At 43.9% G+C, this 17529-nt stretch overlaps 1 protein-coding gene across 5 annotated transcripts in view; it reads right to left on the bottom strand.

Annotated features, from left to right (window-relative positions):
* TXNDC11 (thioredoxin domain containing 11) overlaps positions 1–17529 on the bottom strand; it is a 69722-nt gene that overhangs the window by 7920 nt on the left and 44273 nt on the right. For all 5 annotated transcript variants that reach the window (XM_033236477.1, XM_033236480.1, XM_033236476.1 and 2 more), the window contains 5 exons: positions 14259–14371; positions 11933–12133; positions 5190–5982; positions 2486–2628; positions 1752–1861 (listed from right to left, as the gene is read on the bottom strand). In XM_033236477.1, coding sequence (XP_033092368.1) covers positions 1752–1861; positions 2486–2628; positions 5190–5982; positions 11933–12133; positions 14259–14371 — 1360 coding nt within the window. The remainder of the gene's footprint in view (positions 1–1751; positions 1862–2485; positions 2629–5189; positions 5983–11932; positions 12134–14258; positions 14372–17529) is intronic.

Here is a 17529-nt window from a genome sequence, read left to right as displayed (position 1 = left end):
CTATAATGATGAGCTCATGCTTCTTTGGAATTCCTATTCCATTACTTCTCCAAAGTAAAATTAACTGGGTCAAAAATGTGTTAACTGTTTTTGCTGATTTCTTGCAAATGTTGCCAAATGCTTTCCAAAAGAGTTATGGCAACGTACTCATTCCATTAGATACATTTGACCGCAGTTTCCAATTTATTTTATCAACACAACATTCTGTCACTTAGAATCACTGATTACTTTAATATGTTAAATGACACTTTGTTACTGTTTTAATTTACATTTATTAGGTTGTAATTTCCCCACTTGTTTACTTACTCTCTCCTCTTAAAAGAAAAACCTGTTCACATCCTTTGTTCACAATGGCATCTGTCTCAGCTTCCATGGTTTCCTAAACCATTTTAATTTTGGGGGAGGCTGGAGTATGAATGCCTGATTCAATCCTGGCGCCTCATTTGCAGGTTGAAACTCTGGGCAACTTGTCTAATCTTTCCAAGCCTCAGTTTCCTCCTCAATACAAACAGCACTTTCTTTTTTTTTTTTTTGAGGCGTAGTCTCGCTCTGTCGCCCGGACTGGAGTGCAGTGGCCGGATCTCAGCTCACTGCAAGCTCCGCCTCCCAGGCTTACGCCATTCTCCTGCCTCAGCCTCCCGAGTAGCTGGGACTACAGGCGCCCGCCACCTCGCCCGGCTAGTTTTTGTATTTTTAGTAGAGATGGGGTTTCACCGTGTTAGCCAGGATGGTCTCGATCTCCTGACCTCGTGATCCGCCCGTCTCGGCCTCCCAAAGTGCTGGGATTACAGACTTGAGCCACCGCGCCTGGCCAGCACTTTCTTTTTTTAACCAGAGTGCCTTCACTAAGCGTCGCGAGGACTCACTCAGGTAATATGTATATTGAAAACTCTCCCAGCATAGTAACTCCTCAGATCTGGCTCTGATTGTTACTCACAGTGCATGTAACAGGTGACACAGAGACACTGTGAAATTTTTTAATGGTCCCCCTTTTCGTCTGCTTTCCCTGTTTTCTTTCACTGCACGTATTTCTAGTGGAATCTGACAATTTTTCTTTCTTTACTTTTCCAACTGCTTCCACTTTCGAAAGTTTCCATCTCTCAGAGGAACCAGCAAATCCTATTTTTTGTTTTGATTTTTCATATTTAACTCTTATCTATCTGTAGGGTTTTGGGGGAGGCGGGGGGTTAAATCTGAACAGTTTTCCCCACCCAAAACTGCTTACCACCCCATCTAAAAACTCTGTATTTGAGCCTTTTTTCCAAAAAATATTTTTAAAAATTTTACTTTTTCAAAAGCCCACATACAGTACCCATGGAATCACAATATTAGAATGTGGATATCTACCGACCTTTCCTTTTAATTTCACAAATGAGGTAAACCAGTGCTAGTGGAGAGATCTGCTTGGGATCCCAGGACCCACTGGCATTGCCTGGGGCAACTGTCCCATGGAATTCCAAGGGGCCATCCTGGCAACCAGGTCAGTGCTCTCCCCACAGAACTGCACTCAGCCACCTACGAATCTAGTCAGGGCTAAACATCAACATCATGGAAGGAACACTCTGAATTCATGAGGAAAAGTCCAGTTTCAAAGAGGCTTTGCTCATGGCTTCAACCTGACAATTAAATCCAGCCAAGTCCTACCAAAGGTTAATGGAAAATGGGCAGACCCTCGCACACCATATGGCTAAGCTGAAAGAAGAGTGAAAATGGGCATACAGCCCAAAGCACTGCAGAAAAGGCCTGCTTACCTTGCCACAGTGAATGTGTCCATAGGCAGGTTCCGAGCTAGCTGGATGAAGACGTGATTGAGGGATGGACAGAAGCCACACCACGGAGCGTAATAGAGCAGGAGAACATCCTGTGGGAAGGGGAAGACAGCTGTTACTTGCACCGGGAAATGGGCTCTTCTTCATTTCTTTCCTTACTCCTTAGAATCCAGCAAGCACTTGATAAATGCAAATATTACAGTGAAAATTTTCATCTTTAGGTCTTTCCAGTTCTGTGCTTTCTGAAGCACTTTTTTTTTTTTTTTTTTTTTTTGAGATGGAGTCTCGCTCTGTCCCCCTGGCTGGAGGGCAGTGGTGCAATCTCGGCTCACCGCAAGCTCTGCCTCCCGGGTTTACGCCATTCTCCTGCCTCAGCCTCCAGAGTAGCTGGGACTACAGGCGCCCGCCACCGCGCCCGGCTAATTTTTTGTATTTTTAGTAGAGACGGGGTTTCACCGTGGTCTCAATCTCCTGACCTTGTGATCCGCCCGCCTCGGCCTCCCAAAGTGCTGAGATTAGAGGCGTGAGCCACCGCGCCCAGCCAGCACTTTTTTGAAATTTAAAAACCACATGTAATTCATTCACAGTCCACAATTGGACCATCACGTGGTTCCTCTTTTGTACATCAAAAACAGCTGCTCACCCCAACAACTGCTGTTTGGAAATTATTTTAAGAGGGATAGATGGCTTAACTTTTGCCTCTCATGACTCCATACCTGTTTCTGAAGGACTACTTCCCAAAAGGTATCAGTTGTCACTTCAGTGATTAAATGCTGAGACGGGAACTGGGCAGAGTCACTTCCAATGAGATGCCTTTTCAAGGGACTATAGAGAACGCTGAAGTTTTGAATAAAAGACTCTAAAAATAAAGAGAAAATGAGATCAACTCTTCTCTAGATACAAGGAGAATAGCTGGCCTACTTTTAAACTCCACATTTTAAAAACTCGAATGACTTCACAGGCTCACATTTTTAACATTTCACCTATCAGCAAAACCCCAAACAAAGCTGCCTGGGTGGCATCAGGTTTAGCTCTGGAGTATTAACTCAGCAGACAGTAATGCAGATATCAAAACAATATGCAGTGTTAGATGCTCTAACATTCATAGACCATTCCCTTTTTAAAAGGACTGGTCCACAAATAGACACCAAGTGAGACTGTATAAATTGTAAAGAAGCCACAATCTTTTCAAGAAATTTCACCCTATAATACTAAGACCTTTAGGCTTAACTACAAACGTAGCGATTGCACAAGCTACAGTAATGTGGAATGTGTTTAAATGCTCATTAGTTTGAGGACAAGGAGCTACAGTTTTTTGTTTCCTTTATTAAGGTTAAGTTTCTTTTTTTAAAGGTTAAGAAAAAATTATATGTAGTGGAAAAATGCATAAAACCCATAATAATAAAAACCCTGGCTTGAACCAACAGTTTTACCACAAATTCTGCCATCTTCAGAGTCCTTTGCTTCATCTGAAACAACAGTAATTTGAATTTCACTTCTTTCTTTTTTTTTTTTTTTTTAACAGTCGCACAGGCTGGAGTGCAGTGCTGCAATCACAGCTGTGTCGCCCAGGCTGGAGTGCAGTGCTGCAATCACAGCTCACTGTAGCCTTGAACTCCTGGGCTCAAGTGATCCTCCTACTTCGGCCTCCAGAGTAGCTGGGACTACAGGCTTACACTATTGCACTTAGCTAAAGTTTCAGTTCTTTTTCTTTCTTCTAACTCCCTCCATTTTGAGGTGCAACAGGCAATGCACTGTGCAGAATGGAGGAGGAAGTGAAGAATGTCATGTGAATACGAAAGAGAATTCATGATCAGCATCTGAATAACACTTAGCTGGCTATGTTTTTGAAACATGAAACCAAGAATTATTTCCTAATCTGAATAAAGCCTCAATTCTGAAACTGCCTTAGAGACAGCTGACTTATGAATTAACTCTCTAAACCAACAATGACACACAGTAGGTGTTTTTTACAAGCTCCCTAAAAATTCTGTCACCAACTACAGGACAAAGAACAGCTAGGCTAAACATATCAGAGAAGATACAGAAGATGGAAAGAAATCTAAAGAAGGCTTTTTTCAATTACCCTTAAATTCAAAGTGAACACATTATGAGGTCATTAAACACTTGAGCATTACTGAACGGAATTCAGGAAAATCTAATACAGACTACATCAAAAATACACGCTTGTGGGAGCACTGACCCCATTTCTCTGGAGTCTGTTTCCCATTTTTTAAAAAATGCTTGTTTCATTTTAAGAAAGCTCAACACATCAAAATGACTTTAGAAAACATGAACTGGGAGTAATCTGTAATATCAACAGATTATCCCCTTCAAAAAGTGACTGGTCACAAGGTTCTTTTAAACACTGAAGAACTCTTGGATTTATAATAAGCAATTGAGATAGAAAAATCAGTACTTACATAAAGCCTTTTCACAAATGTGTCTAACGTAAGAAACAAGCTTCACCAAGATTTGAAAGAGGATGGCTAAAAGGCCTCATATGTAGAAGCTCTGAGTCTACTGTTGATTTCATACTTTGTAAAACTTGAAATGAAAGGTTTCCTTCCCTACCAAATTCCTCCTTTCTCCATTCGGCATACACTGACCCTCCCTCACGTTTCCAATGAGGCTGAACTAACGTGGCTTTTGAATTCTCACTTCATTGTGTGCAGTCAGGGGCGTCAGCAAAGCTCTGGGGAACAGGCCAGTGTGGGTCAGCCCAATGTTGCTGCCAAGCCCCGGGGGCAAGCCCTGGATGCTTTCTCATCACGGAGTCTTACTCCTCAAAAAGTGGGGTTTGCTGGTTTGCAACTGACACTTATTTATTTGCATTTTACACCTGTTACAATCTAAGTACCCCAGGTCCCAACAATATTACTCAGTACATTATGAAACAGCAGCAGAACAAATTAGGTCTCGTGGTCTTGATCCTTAGACATTTAAGCCTGTGAGACAAAAAGGGAGGCAAGATAGCTCTACTTCCTTCTTCACTGCTTCTCTTTAAGCTCCTTTAGAACAAAGCTGCTGTCAAGGCTCCCTTTCATCAGCCCCTAGGACATCCTACCGGAATGGCTCTCCACCTCCCTGCTGGTTCTACTCCCCAAGTCCCCATTGCCTGCAGCTGGTTCTACCTTAGACATGTGACAGAAATCGCCAATTTATAAAGTGGGACTCTTACCCCCACCATGGGCTAAATGACAAACTTATCCAAAATTTAGAGTGAGGAAGTTTCTGCTCCATTTAACAGACAAAATTAGCTTCTTTGAAAATTACGACTGATGGTGGTCTAAAGACTTAAAATGAGGTACGAAGCTGACATTACCCCCAACTAAATGTAATGACAGCCATCAGTAAAATGTACCCATATGAAGTCAAGCAAAATGTACAATGCTTGGGAAAATAAACTGCCTACAGTACCTAGGGTGAGCTTCATCAGCGCTTGCTTTGGATCCAAGATGTAGTGAGACTCTTCTTTCACGTCAACAATTGCCGCAAATTCTTTCACCTGCGTGGAGCTCGGAGCACCCAGTCTCTCTGCGTATAACCAAAACAAATTTGAATCCAAAAGGTAGATGTTGAGAGTCTTGTTGGTTCTGCAGCTCAGGCCTGTGAAGTTTGTGCTAGTCATGTCCACTCCTGGAAAGAAATACCTGTTCTCCTCAATGTGAGGAACGGAGCTTGGGGCATCAACCTCACATTTCTTCTCAAGGGAAGAAAATGCAATGGTAGGGGCTTCAAAGACACCTTGTTCAGAATCGATGAAGCCTGCCACACCCCTGCTTATGGTCCTGCAACATGCAGTGTAGTAGCTGAAGGGGCTATAGGAAGTTAAAAAATTGCTGCATTCTATGCTGTCTGATGCCATGTGATAAAAGGTCTGCTCCTTGAGGTAGAAAGAATCCAGAGCTGCTGCCATTTCAAAAAAGCTGCACTGTGGCATGCTGACCGAGCTCGGCTTCACGCCCCCGGCACTCTGGTTGACACAGAGTTCACAGACATTGTGGGTCCTGGAGAAGGAGTGCCACTGCGGCAGCACCACAGTGTTGCAGCAGGGGGATGCTGTGATCAGCGGCGGGTCTGGCAGCTGTGCCGGGGCTTCCAGGGCCAGGGACTCCAGCACTGGAGCATCCACCCGCCGCAGGTGCTGAAGGAGACGCTCCACCACCTGGTCCCCATGACAGTTGTTGTACTCCAAGGCCACTTCGGTGATCTGAAATACAGGGCAGAGTTGGTGAGGGGCCTGGGGATGACTGAGGGACTAGCACCCCCTTAGCCACGTTTCACTTTCTGCAATTTCAGTTATCCATGGTCAACTCTGGTTCAAAAATATTAAATGGAAAATTCCTGAAATAAACAAGTCGTAAGTTTTTAAACCACAAGTCGCTCTGAGTAGTGGGATGAAATTTTTGTCATTACAAAAATTGCGAGCCATCCCTTTGTCTAGCGTGTCAGTGCTGTGGATGCTACCAGCCTGTTACTTAGTAGCCAACTCAGTTATCAGATCAACTGTCTCAGTATCACAGTGCTTGTCTTCAAGTAACCCTTTATTACAAGGGCCCCAAAGTGCAAGGGTAGTGATGCTGGCAATTCAGATATGCCAAAGAGAAGCCAAAAATGCTTCCTTTAAGTGAAATGGCAAAAGTCTCAATAAGAAAAACAAACAAACGGTAAAGTTGCTAAGATCTTCGGTAAGAACGAATCTTCTACCCATGAAATTGTGAAGAAAAGTGAAATTTGTGTGTAGTATATACAGGGTTCAGTACCATCTGTGGTTTCAGGCATTCATTGGGGGTCTTGGAACATATCACCAAGAATCCGCAGAGGGGTAGATGAGAGTGCAGGGGGAGATGGTTACTGTATTTTTAAAAATACAACCCCAGGCATGGCACTCCTGGGCCAAATGATATGCTGCCCATGAGGTAAAACCTGCATACAATCTGGCCCGTTTGGCTTTCCAGTCTCACCCTATCCTCTTCAGAACAGACCAGGCCCTCCTGCAATGCCACGCTGTTACGGAGGCCTGGCTGGGGACACCGCCTCCTCCATCTGTTCCTAAGGCCCAGCACCAGGGCAGCTACTTCAGGGAAGCTAGCCCTGCTCTCACTCCAGGAAGAGCTGGTTTCTGCACCTCCAATGTCCCTGAGGCCCCTTCTAGAGTCTCACAAGCTTCTGCTGAGACAGACCTCTTCCCCACAAGCTTATGGAACCTCACGGGCAGAAGCCACATTGGATTTATCCTGCCATCCCCGGGGCCCAGTACAGGGCCAGGCACATAACAAATGCTCAGTAAACCCCTGATGAATAAGTGGCAGCTCAGAGTAATGCACACAATCCCCTTTCTTGGTAAGATTTGCCACTTTAGCGTCAGGCCAGTATTGGCAATTTGGATTTACATTTTATTCTAAGATTCTTCCATTTCCAAAAAGAATATTTCATTACCCACCACCCATTCTGGTTTTCTGAGAAAGACAAGTAAGTTATAATCCAAAGGCATTTATTCTCTAAAACAGAAGAGTGTGTCAACTTGAATCAAATCTCACCACAGTTAGTTACAGGGTGCTGTCAATCAGGATTTTGTTTCGCTGTGTGTGTGTGTGTAAAACAATTTAATGAGTGTAATTTCCAATTTAAAGAAAACAAGTTTTACAAAAATAAAAATGTTTTATAACATGTAATATTTATAGTTAATTCAAAACATACATATTTGTACAGAAGAATAAATTGTTTCAATAGTTCTTGGCATATAAAAAGTCACTTTATAACCCACCAGAAAACTACTGGGTAAAGAAAAGAAGTCACTTTAGATGATAGGCCAGTGCTTGAAATTTTATTTCCCCTGCACAAAAACATCTCAGTGGTTTTTGGATGAGGCTCTGACAGTATGCAGTACTAACAAGGTCAAGGGTATATAATCCATGAACAGCCCAGATGCCCTCTGGCCCCATCCTGGTACTGCTTTATATTCAAAGACGCAGTAATAGACAACTACTCCCACCCACTCCCCCAAAAACCTCTATAAGACTTCAAGATTTACTGTAATCTTTTACAGAAGTCCAAGTAGGAGATCATTAACTATATTATAGAGAAGAAAATTCCTTGAAAAGTCTTTCTTCATTTCTTTTATCTTCAGTATCTCATAAACAAAGCAGCCACGTAAATAATATTTTTAATTGAAGAAAGTATTCGGTCTACAGCAATGCTTTTTTTTTCTTTTTTTGAGATGGAGTTTCACTCTTGTCGCCCAAGCCGGACTGCAATGGCATGATCTCAGCTCACTGCAACCTCCGCCTTCCAGGTTCAAGCAATTCTCCTGCCTTAGCCTCCCAAGTAGCTGGGATTACAGGCATGCATCGCCATGCCCAGTTAATTCTTTCTATTTTTATTTCGCCTGGCTAATTTTTTTGTATTTTTAGGAGAGACGGGATTTCACCATGTTGGCCAGGCTGGTCTTGAACTCCTCATCTCAGGGGATCCACCTGCTTCGGCCTCCCAGGGCTTGTAATCCTGCTGGGATTATAAGCATGAGCCACCACACCCAACCAGCGATGCTTTTTTTGAGACGGAGTTTTGCTCCTGTTGCACGGGCTAGAGGGCAGTGGCACGATCTTGACTCACTGCAACCTCTGCATCCCAGGTTCAAGCGAGTCTCCTGCCTCAGCTTCCCAAATAGCTGAGACTACAGGCGCACACCACCACGTCCGGCTAATTTTTGTATTTTCAGTAGAGACGAGGGTTCACTATGCTGGCCAGGCTGGTCTTGATCTCCTGGTATCAGGTGATGTGATCTGCCCGCCTCAGCCTTCCAAAGTGCCGGAATTACAGGCATGAGCCACTGTGCCTGGCCAGCAATGCTCTTAAAGAGTTAGGCGTTATCATTTTTCTCCTATGAAGGGGTATTTATGTTTCTATTCCTTTTTACATAACAGGCAGTTTTGAAAACACAGCTCAAGTTATGTCACATTATGTGTATCACTTGATGTCATTTAATTTCATGTGAATAATTAAGGAAATCTTGGCAAATACTTTAACTGTTCACAGAGTAGATGGTTCCTTCCATTTTCTTTAATCAGGGAAATCTGTGAGTCTGAACATGATAACCACGCCTTTGCTTACAAGATTCAGATGATGTGAATGCCTCAAATAAATGCTTTTAAAATAGAAAACAAGTCACGAAGACTCTTTGCTGGCTGAGGTAAGCATTTCCTTTGATTAACAAGTTGTGTAATACACACTGCAACGTCTTATAACTTCTCTAGAACTCTGTAGAGACACCGGGGTGTCAGTGGCCTTACACCGGTGTCAGGATCTGTGCTTTTGCGTGTGTGTGTACACACAGGCATGTGTCTGGGTATGTATGCAGGTATGCATGTGTGTAGAAGCAGCTACCCAGTATGGGCTTGGTGCAGCCACCATATGGTCACTCCTGACTGGCATCCCACACACACCACAGCACAACTGTCCAGAATGTCGGTGCTTAGTATGCCCACAACTTTATTCCACTCACTCTAAGATGACCTCTCTCTTCTCAACAATGCAAGCATCCTCAACTTTCTGCCCAATGTAAGGCCTAAGGTGGTAATGGAAAAATAAAGCCACCTAACTCTTTCACGGTCAGCAAGCTAATGAATTTACAGCTCATCTTGCGTTAAGTACAGCGTTCATCCTTCCTGAATGCCCAAAGGCTTCTTCATCTCTAGTCACTGTGTCACAATTTCCCGGATCATAGACCCTACTTTCCATCCTCCACCTCTACCACCCAAGTTCAGGTTCTTACTGCTTCGTAGTTTTCTGGAACCCTGCTGCCAGAAAAGCTTTCATAATGATAACGCACAGCTCTGGCTGCATCTCTTCATTGTCAGTAAGACTTGTATGGGCCGAGGGCAGTGGCTCATGCCTATAATCCCAACACTTTAGGAGGCCAAGGAAGATTGCTTGAGCCCAGGGCTTTTGAAACCTGCCTCGGTAACATGGCAAAACCCCATTTCTAGAAAAAAATACAAAAATTAGCCAGGCATAGAGGCGTGCACCTGTAGTCCCAGCTACTTGGGAGGCTGAGGTGTGAGGATCACTTGAGCTCAGGAGGCAGTGAGCTGAGATCGTGCCACTGTACTCCAACCTGGGCAACAAAGGCAGACCCTAACTCAAAAAAAAAAAAAAAGGAGAAGACAAAGACTTGGATGACTATGATTAATCTTGAAATCCTCAGAGAAGTCTGCAAGGCCCTCTCCTCCAAAGGCTTTTTCAAGATCTCTCCCCAATTAGCCCTTCCTGCAGACCACAAACTCCAGCCTCCTTCCTAACACCCAAACCTGCGGCAACTCCCGTCCCTCATGCTGCTGCTCAGGGTCTTCCTTCCCATAAGTTTTTCTCAACCCATGAAGATCCTGGCTGCCCCTACAAGTCTGTCTAGAAAATTTCACCCATCCAAAGCCTCTGCTAACCCCTCCTCTGTCCAGGACCCCACTTTCTGAGATGGCACCCTCCCTCCTTCGGTTCCTCCTGACCCTGGGCCTGATCATCCTCTACTTTGAATTATAGGCAGGCTTTCACTCCCTGTACTGGACAAGCCTCTAAGACCACAGGACAAGATGGTGTTGCATCCATCCTTTCTTCCCTGGAGCTTCCCAGCGCAGTGCTCAGTAAACATTTGCCAAACTGACGTGAAACAAAAAGGGAAATGTGCTGGACAGGCACTTTGCTTGTCTAGTAGTTCATAATATGGTGAGATGCTGCCTGGTGTTCAGTCATCTCACCCACGCGCTGAGGTTAAGGGAATGCACTTACCTCACAGAGACAATGGAAGCCCCAAAGAAAGGAGTCACAGGCAAAACCATGATAAAAAGGAGGCCTGTTGGTAGGTAGAGCATTTGTGGACTGCTGGAGGGGACACTCATTCAGAAACAACAGGCTAGAAAGAGTCTTCCCACCAGGTGCCTAAATCCAATCACAACCCTCTGGGTAGACAACCCCGCCAGGACCACTACACACCCAAACCAGACAGGAGAGAACTCTCCAAATCCACAACCACAGCCACACCAAAACCTTCCTTTCCTACAACGAGCTTTAAGGCTATTAATATTAGATACAGTAAAGCCCTAGTCATTTGAAATGGTGTCTCAGTTCACAAAAGATCCATGTAGTGGAAATTTTCTAAAGAAATAGTTTTATTACTTTGAGTCCTCCCTAATTAGAGGGGAAGAAACAAAGCTATTTCATTTCTTTCTTCTTTCTTCCTCTAAGCCAAAGAGCAGCATTCATTCAGAATACTCCCTGGGGGAATCCTAACTTGAACAAAAAGACTCCAGCACAGCAAAGGGAGGGATCCAGCTGGGCGAGAAGTCCTGCCTCCCTGTCCCTCCAGGCAGGGGGCCAGGCCAGCACTGAGGGCCTCAGGGACAGGCAGCATCTGCTTAGCTGGCCAGTGGTACGCTGGCTGTCTGAAATTGGTTTTGGCCAATTAAGGGATCCTTGAGGGAGAGAAAAAATAAAACCCTCAGTAAATGCAATTTTGCCACCCCAGGCTCGCTCTGCGTACTATGCCTGCTGTCTCTAAGTGCCTCCAAATGCTCCGTGTAGAAAATAAACTCATGCCCAGAGAAGGCGCACCAGATGAAGCCGAAGACAGGCAGGAACAGCAGGCTCCAATGGCGCTGCCTCTGAAAACCACTCTGGCTTCTGCACGACAAGGAAGGTTCAGAGAAACAAGGTGTCCCAACATCACTGCTGCTGCTTGCTCTCCTCTGCTGTCCTGACGATGGCCAGGGCTGGCAGCCTGGCCAAACCCCCAAGACAATGGCATCTCCTAGGCCTCATTAAGCTCGGCCTGTGTTCCTACCACTCCCTGTTTCACCTCCCAAACAGGAGGCTCAACAGCAGTCACATCAGAAGAGGGCATTTGGTCCTTCTCTAGAGGGGCACAGTGTGGCTTCCCTGCCTCTTCCCACTCACTCCAGATGCTAACAGCTGTCAATAAACATGGCCAGAGAGGCTGCGGCAATCCCTGTCCTAGACACGGGCTCTCTCCTGCCCATATGGAGGGGCAAAGAGCAATGCTCAGAGCCATAGCTGCCAGAGTAAATGACTGAGTGCGGGATGAGAGGGGCCAGGTAGATGAGGCTTCCCGACCCCTCATGAGGTGCTTTTCGCATCACAGCTCTTACCTCGTCTATTAAAGGATGACTTTCGGCCAGGGGATTAAAAGGTATGAACAGAAACAGCGCTGGTCCTTTCTTCAGCTCGTTATTCAGCAAGAGACTCTTGCCTCCGTGTGGCTGCAGCCACCGAAAGAGCGTCTCCTGGTTTTCTAAGGCCCACTTACAGATGTTCTCAGCTGTGTAGTTCAGGACCTCCCTAGGGAAGACCTGTGAAGGACAAAGGCACAGAGGAAAAACGAGAGCTCAGCGAGGTAGGGCAAGCTCAAGGCACATCAGTGCTGTCCCATCCCACCACTGCAGGTGAGAAAACCCAGGCTCGGAGCGGGGCCTGGCCCCGCTGTGCAGCCAACACCTGCTTCTCTAGAGACAGCATTTCCTCACGAGTGGTTGAAAAAACAAAAGTGGTTGCAGGAGGTGACTTCCATATCGTGTGATTCATCTTTCTGCCTTGAGACAGATCCACCTATCAACAAATAATTCTCCCTGGCAGCTGGTGGCGGTAACAACCTCTACCACCCTGTCCAAGGACAGGTATTAAACGTCACTGGGTATTTATAAAAGGACCAAGACATACTTAAGGGAATAGAAATTATGGAGTCAAGGTTCACTTCGATTTTGACCATGGTCCTTCAAATGCTGCCCCCCAAGGGCAGAATGGCGCCTCTGTGCGGCACAGCCTGTCTGTTCTGTTCACTTGTATCCTCTGGGACTAGACCAACACCAGGCACAGAGCAGGAACTCAATACATGTCTTCATCAATCAAAGATGACCTAAACTTGCACAAGGCCACGGATCGTATTTTATGTGCACAAATAAACGAAAGAGACACTTAGATTTTTTGCTTTGTTTTGCTATAAACAACCAATGTATGTGAACATAAAATTATTTTTGAAATTCCAACAATATAAATCACTGGCTTCAAACAGAACTACCAAAGGGGTACTTCAGAGGGTTTTACAAAATGAGATATTTAAAACTCCTCAAAACGAAGATTTAAATTGACTCATAATGAAGATAACCACTGCTTGTGTTTCTAAAAATAATGGTATCCCAGTATTCTTGCATTCGGTAAAAGGAATTCTACTGCTACACAAACCAACGAACCTTAAACACTACCAAATCGAAGCAGTAAACCTGATATATTTTTCCATCTCATAGTCCTCCCTTTTTTTCCCCATCTACTTTTAATTTCTTTCTCAGTACCCTTTACTATAAATAAATATATGGAGGCTGTGTAACATGCTAAAAATGAAGGATGTAGGAAAATGACAGATAGCAAAAGCAGATGACATCAAAGCAGCTTAGGCAGAGGCACAAGGAGCGTAGGTGGGCAGCAGAGAAACAGCTACAGCAGTGATTGTCAAGGTGGAACGGTGGGAGTTTGAAAAACCATACTCAAACTACACTCAAACATTTCTATTTGGAAAACACAAAAATACATTTGACTTTTGGAATACAAACTGCAAGAAGTAAAGCACAACATCTGGGCTATGAAGATATGCAGAAGCCAGGGCGACTGGCAAGCAAGGGGGCACCCCTGGAGTGGGCCCAATAGTCCCTTCGAAGGCACAAGACTCAGACATTGTGCCAAGGGGGGCACAGGTTTTAAAAGCTGGGTACACTGGGTGCAGGGAAATTGATCTGTATATGACCTGTAAGTTACAGACAATGATGCGAGAGAGAGAGAATACTTCAGGAAAGTCAGCTCACTGATGTGACTGAGGAAGCAGCAATAGAGTAGAAGCACAGGACTGAGCAGGACACAGGTCAATGCTCAGAAGCAGCTGAGTTCAGGCTGCTCCACAGAAAGCAAATGAAATTGGGGAAAAAGGCGACAATGGAAAACCGAGGCTCTCTGGGATGAGAAGCCATCAACTTCTCACTGTGACTTGACAAGAACTTCAAAAACCCATTACATCAGCTAAGGAGAAAAGCATGTCACATTGCTACTCATCATAAAAGAAACAGATAAACAGAGAACATCACTCAGTGGAAGCCTAGCTTCTGAAAACACAGGCTCAGAGTAACAATTCTCCAAGAGAGTAACTCCGTAATTTTATCCAGGAAGAAAAACTTTCAAGTCTGTATCAAAATCTAAGAATACAAATAAAGAATTTCGGCACATTAATTTCAAGAGCCCTCTAATGCATGGGTTCTTAATCTGGGGCCTGGGCTCTAGGGTGGGGCTGGAAGAACTCTCCATTCATATATAAAATCATGCGCGCTTTTCTAGAGAGTGTCCATAGATTTTATCCAATTCTCAAAGCAGTCCGTGACCTAAACAAAGTTAAGAACCACTGCGCTAATATAAACGTGATTTCAAAATACTTACAAGTGATGTGTTGAAATGTCTATGTAAATACACACTTCCAGAGTGTACTAAGGATACCAGTTTCGCAAGATGTTTATTTGTGATAACCCCAAATCGTACTGTTCCTAGGTAATCTGAAACAGAAAATTTTCCTTTATTAAAGAAAAGGCCTGTGCCTTAAAACAACCACAAAACCCAACGATCAAGTCTTGAAGCACAAACCCCAGGAGCAAAGCTCCTTCTGGTAACCTAGCCTAGAGAGGGAAGGAAGACGAGTTGAGGAACCTCTCCCCTTGAAACCGACCTCGGCCTCTCAGATGTCAAGCCTGCTCCTGAGAGGCTGTCTCTAACGCCTCTGACAATCACTTGTGTTGAGGAGTCCCCTGTGTCCACCTACGATGGTCTGACCTGTCACCCTTGATCACAGGCTGAGGCACACTATGTTCTCCGTCTGGACACTTCTTGTGGCTGGTTCCTTCTTATTACTCATCTCAGCTCCTACTTTCTCTAAGAAGCCTTCCCTGACCACTCCACCTAACACCTAATACACAGGGGACAGAGTTTACAAAGGGAAACTGGGCTCCCGACCCATTCAGGTACTCTCTTTACCGTTACCCTATTTTTGATAGCACTTATTAACATTTGCATAATCTCATTCATTTATTTAGATTTCTTTTGGTCCAATGTCCTCTTTTTTTTTTGAGATGGAGTCTTGCTCTGTGGCCCAGGTTGGAGTGCAGTGGTGCGATCTCGGCTCACTACAACCACTGTCTCGTGGGCTCAAGCAATTCTCCTGCCTCAGCCTCCTGAGTAGCTGCAATTACAGGTGTGCACCACCACACTCAGCTAATTTTTGTATTTTTAGTAGAGACAGGGTTTCACCATGTTGGCCAGGCTGGTCTCGAACTCCTGACCGCAAGTGATCTGCCCACCTCTGCCTCCCAAAGTGCCAGAATTACAAGTGTGAGCCACCACGCTTGGCCCAATTTCCTCTTCTGACGGTAATTTCTGTGAAATTAGAGACTTTGTTTCATGCTAGTATCCCAGCACCTACAGAAGTGCCGGGATGTATAGTTAAGAGATCAAAAAATATTTATTAAACGAACAAATCTAGCATATATAAAGTCTTATACACATCAACAAGAAAAGAAAAATTGTTAAAATGGGCAAATCACAGAAAAGGAAATGTGTATACATGGCTAATAATTACTGGAAACTCAACCTCACTATCCTGAAAGAAAGCAAATTAAAACAAAAGACTACTTTTGACCCTCAAACTGCCCAGAATTTAAGACACAGGAAACATCAGGTATTGATGAACAGTAGAGAAATGAGTATTTGATGTGATGCTGGTGGAAAATGGCAAAACGGCACAGCCACTCAGGAGAGCAGCTGCTGTACTGACTAGAAGAAGAATGGACACAGCTGGAATTTCCACTGCTGAGCATCCACATGTGTGTTGGAGCCACACGCAACAACATTCACCAAGAAACACTCTGCAAATGTTAAAAACAATGAGGCAGGACTATACACCAGAAACAGAAGCTGAAAGTTACAGTAGACCTTTGATGTTAATCAAAAAGAAAAAAAAGAACTCACACTTATAAAATAGTTTTATATATATATACCCTCCTACAGGCACATATGTTTAGAAATGTACAAAGAATCTAAAAGGATAATAAAGTAGTCTGATGTTGGAGAACAAACATCAACAGGGACCTTATCCTTATGTGTGAAGCTTTCATTTTGTTTCATGGAGTATAATATTTGCGTGATTATAAAGTATTTAGTGTTAAAGGACGGTGAATAAGATACTGCAGAAAAAGGTACATTCTTTCCTATCCCCTTTTGCTTTATTAGCACATGCTAAATAAAACATCAGTTAAACTTTAGGCCAGGTGCAGTGGCTCATGCCCTTAATCCTAGCACTTTGGGAGGCCGAGGTAGGTGGACTGCCTGAGCTCAGAAGTTTAAGACCAGCCTGGCCAACGTGGTGAAACCCTGTCTCTACTAAAAATATAAAAATTAGCTGGGTGTGTTGTGGTGGACACCTGTAATCCCAGCTACTTGGGAGGCTGAGGCATGAGAATCATGTGAACCCAGGAGGCAGAGGTTGCTGTGAGCTGAGATCCCAAGATCGTGCCACTACACTCCAGCCTGGGTGACAGAGTGAGACTCTGTCTCCAAAATAAATACATAAGTAAACTTTTTAAAAAAATCAGTTAAACATCAAATGTTACCAAATTATATACAGGTAGCTAAGATATAAAAATATTGAGGTGCTAAACCCATAAAGTTTCTAGTTTTATCCCATGACCCCCATCTTTCAGTGGTGTGGTTCTCTCTCCCTCAGGTAAGGAGTGGCTGACAAGGATGAGGTGGGAGTGAATATGTCCCTACTGCCAGAGTCAATAATTTTTCATACAAACCTGATGAGTTTAAAATGGCACAAAACAAAAGAAATACAGGACAAATAAGCCAGAAATTAAACAGACTGATTACTTATGGGGTGGCTGGGGAAAAGGGGAATGGGAACGGGAAAGCAGGGCTGAGGAGGCCTGGCACTGAGTAGGCCTTTTTGTATCTGATTCCTAGGGCCACAGTGATGTATCACACACCCTTCACACACTCCAAAATTAAACAATTAGTTAAAACCAAGCGAGATATGGCAAACCCAAAGTGGAATACAGCATGTACAAATAACCCTAACTATTGCAAATGGGTAACACCATGGTGAATGGGATAGGAAGAAAGAACTAACCTAAGTAACTGGAAAACAGTATCTTGACTGGATGCTGTAAAATTAAAGGCAAAAAGAATTGTACATAAAGGCTGTAAATCCGGTAGTAAATGTGTTTCTTAAGGAGGTATAAGTTAGCAATTCTGAAACTACAAACTTATTTACTTCTTTGTAGTAAATACATTATAGATAATTATAGCCAGGACTCTCACTGTCGCAGTAAGAAGTTATATATCAATAAGAGAAGGTTAAAATAAACTCTGTAATGTTAAATTGAAATGAGAGAGAATGAGTATAAACTTATAGTTTTTGATACATACACACACACACACACACACACACACAGAGGGAGAGAGAGAGGATGGATAGAGAAATACAGATATATGCATATGTGTGGATATAATACACTTCCTAGTTCTATCTACTGAGAAGACCTAGAAGTAATGACATCCTGATACCAAAGAGTATACCTAGCATGTAGACTTTGGTTTCTAAATGCTATTCTCCAGCAAAAGAAACCAGGGCCCTCGGAGAAGAGGTTGATTCCAGAGC

Source organism: Trachypithecus francoisi, unplaced genomic scaffold (genome assembly GCF_009764315.1).
Source record: "Trachypithecus francoisi isolate TF-2019V2 unplaced genomic scaffold, Tfra_2.0 Lachesis_group15, whole genome shotgun sequence".
In the NCBI taxonomy this organism is placed as follows: Eukaryota; Metazoa; Chordata; class Mammalia; order Primates; family Cercopithecidae; genus Trachypithecus; species Trachypithecus francoisi.
The sequence above is the reverse complement of the archived record's forward strand: the minus strand, read 5'-3'. Positions and strand labels throughout refer to the sequence as shown.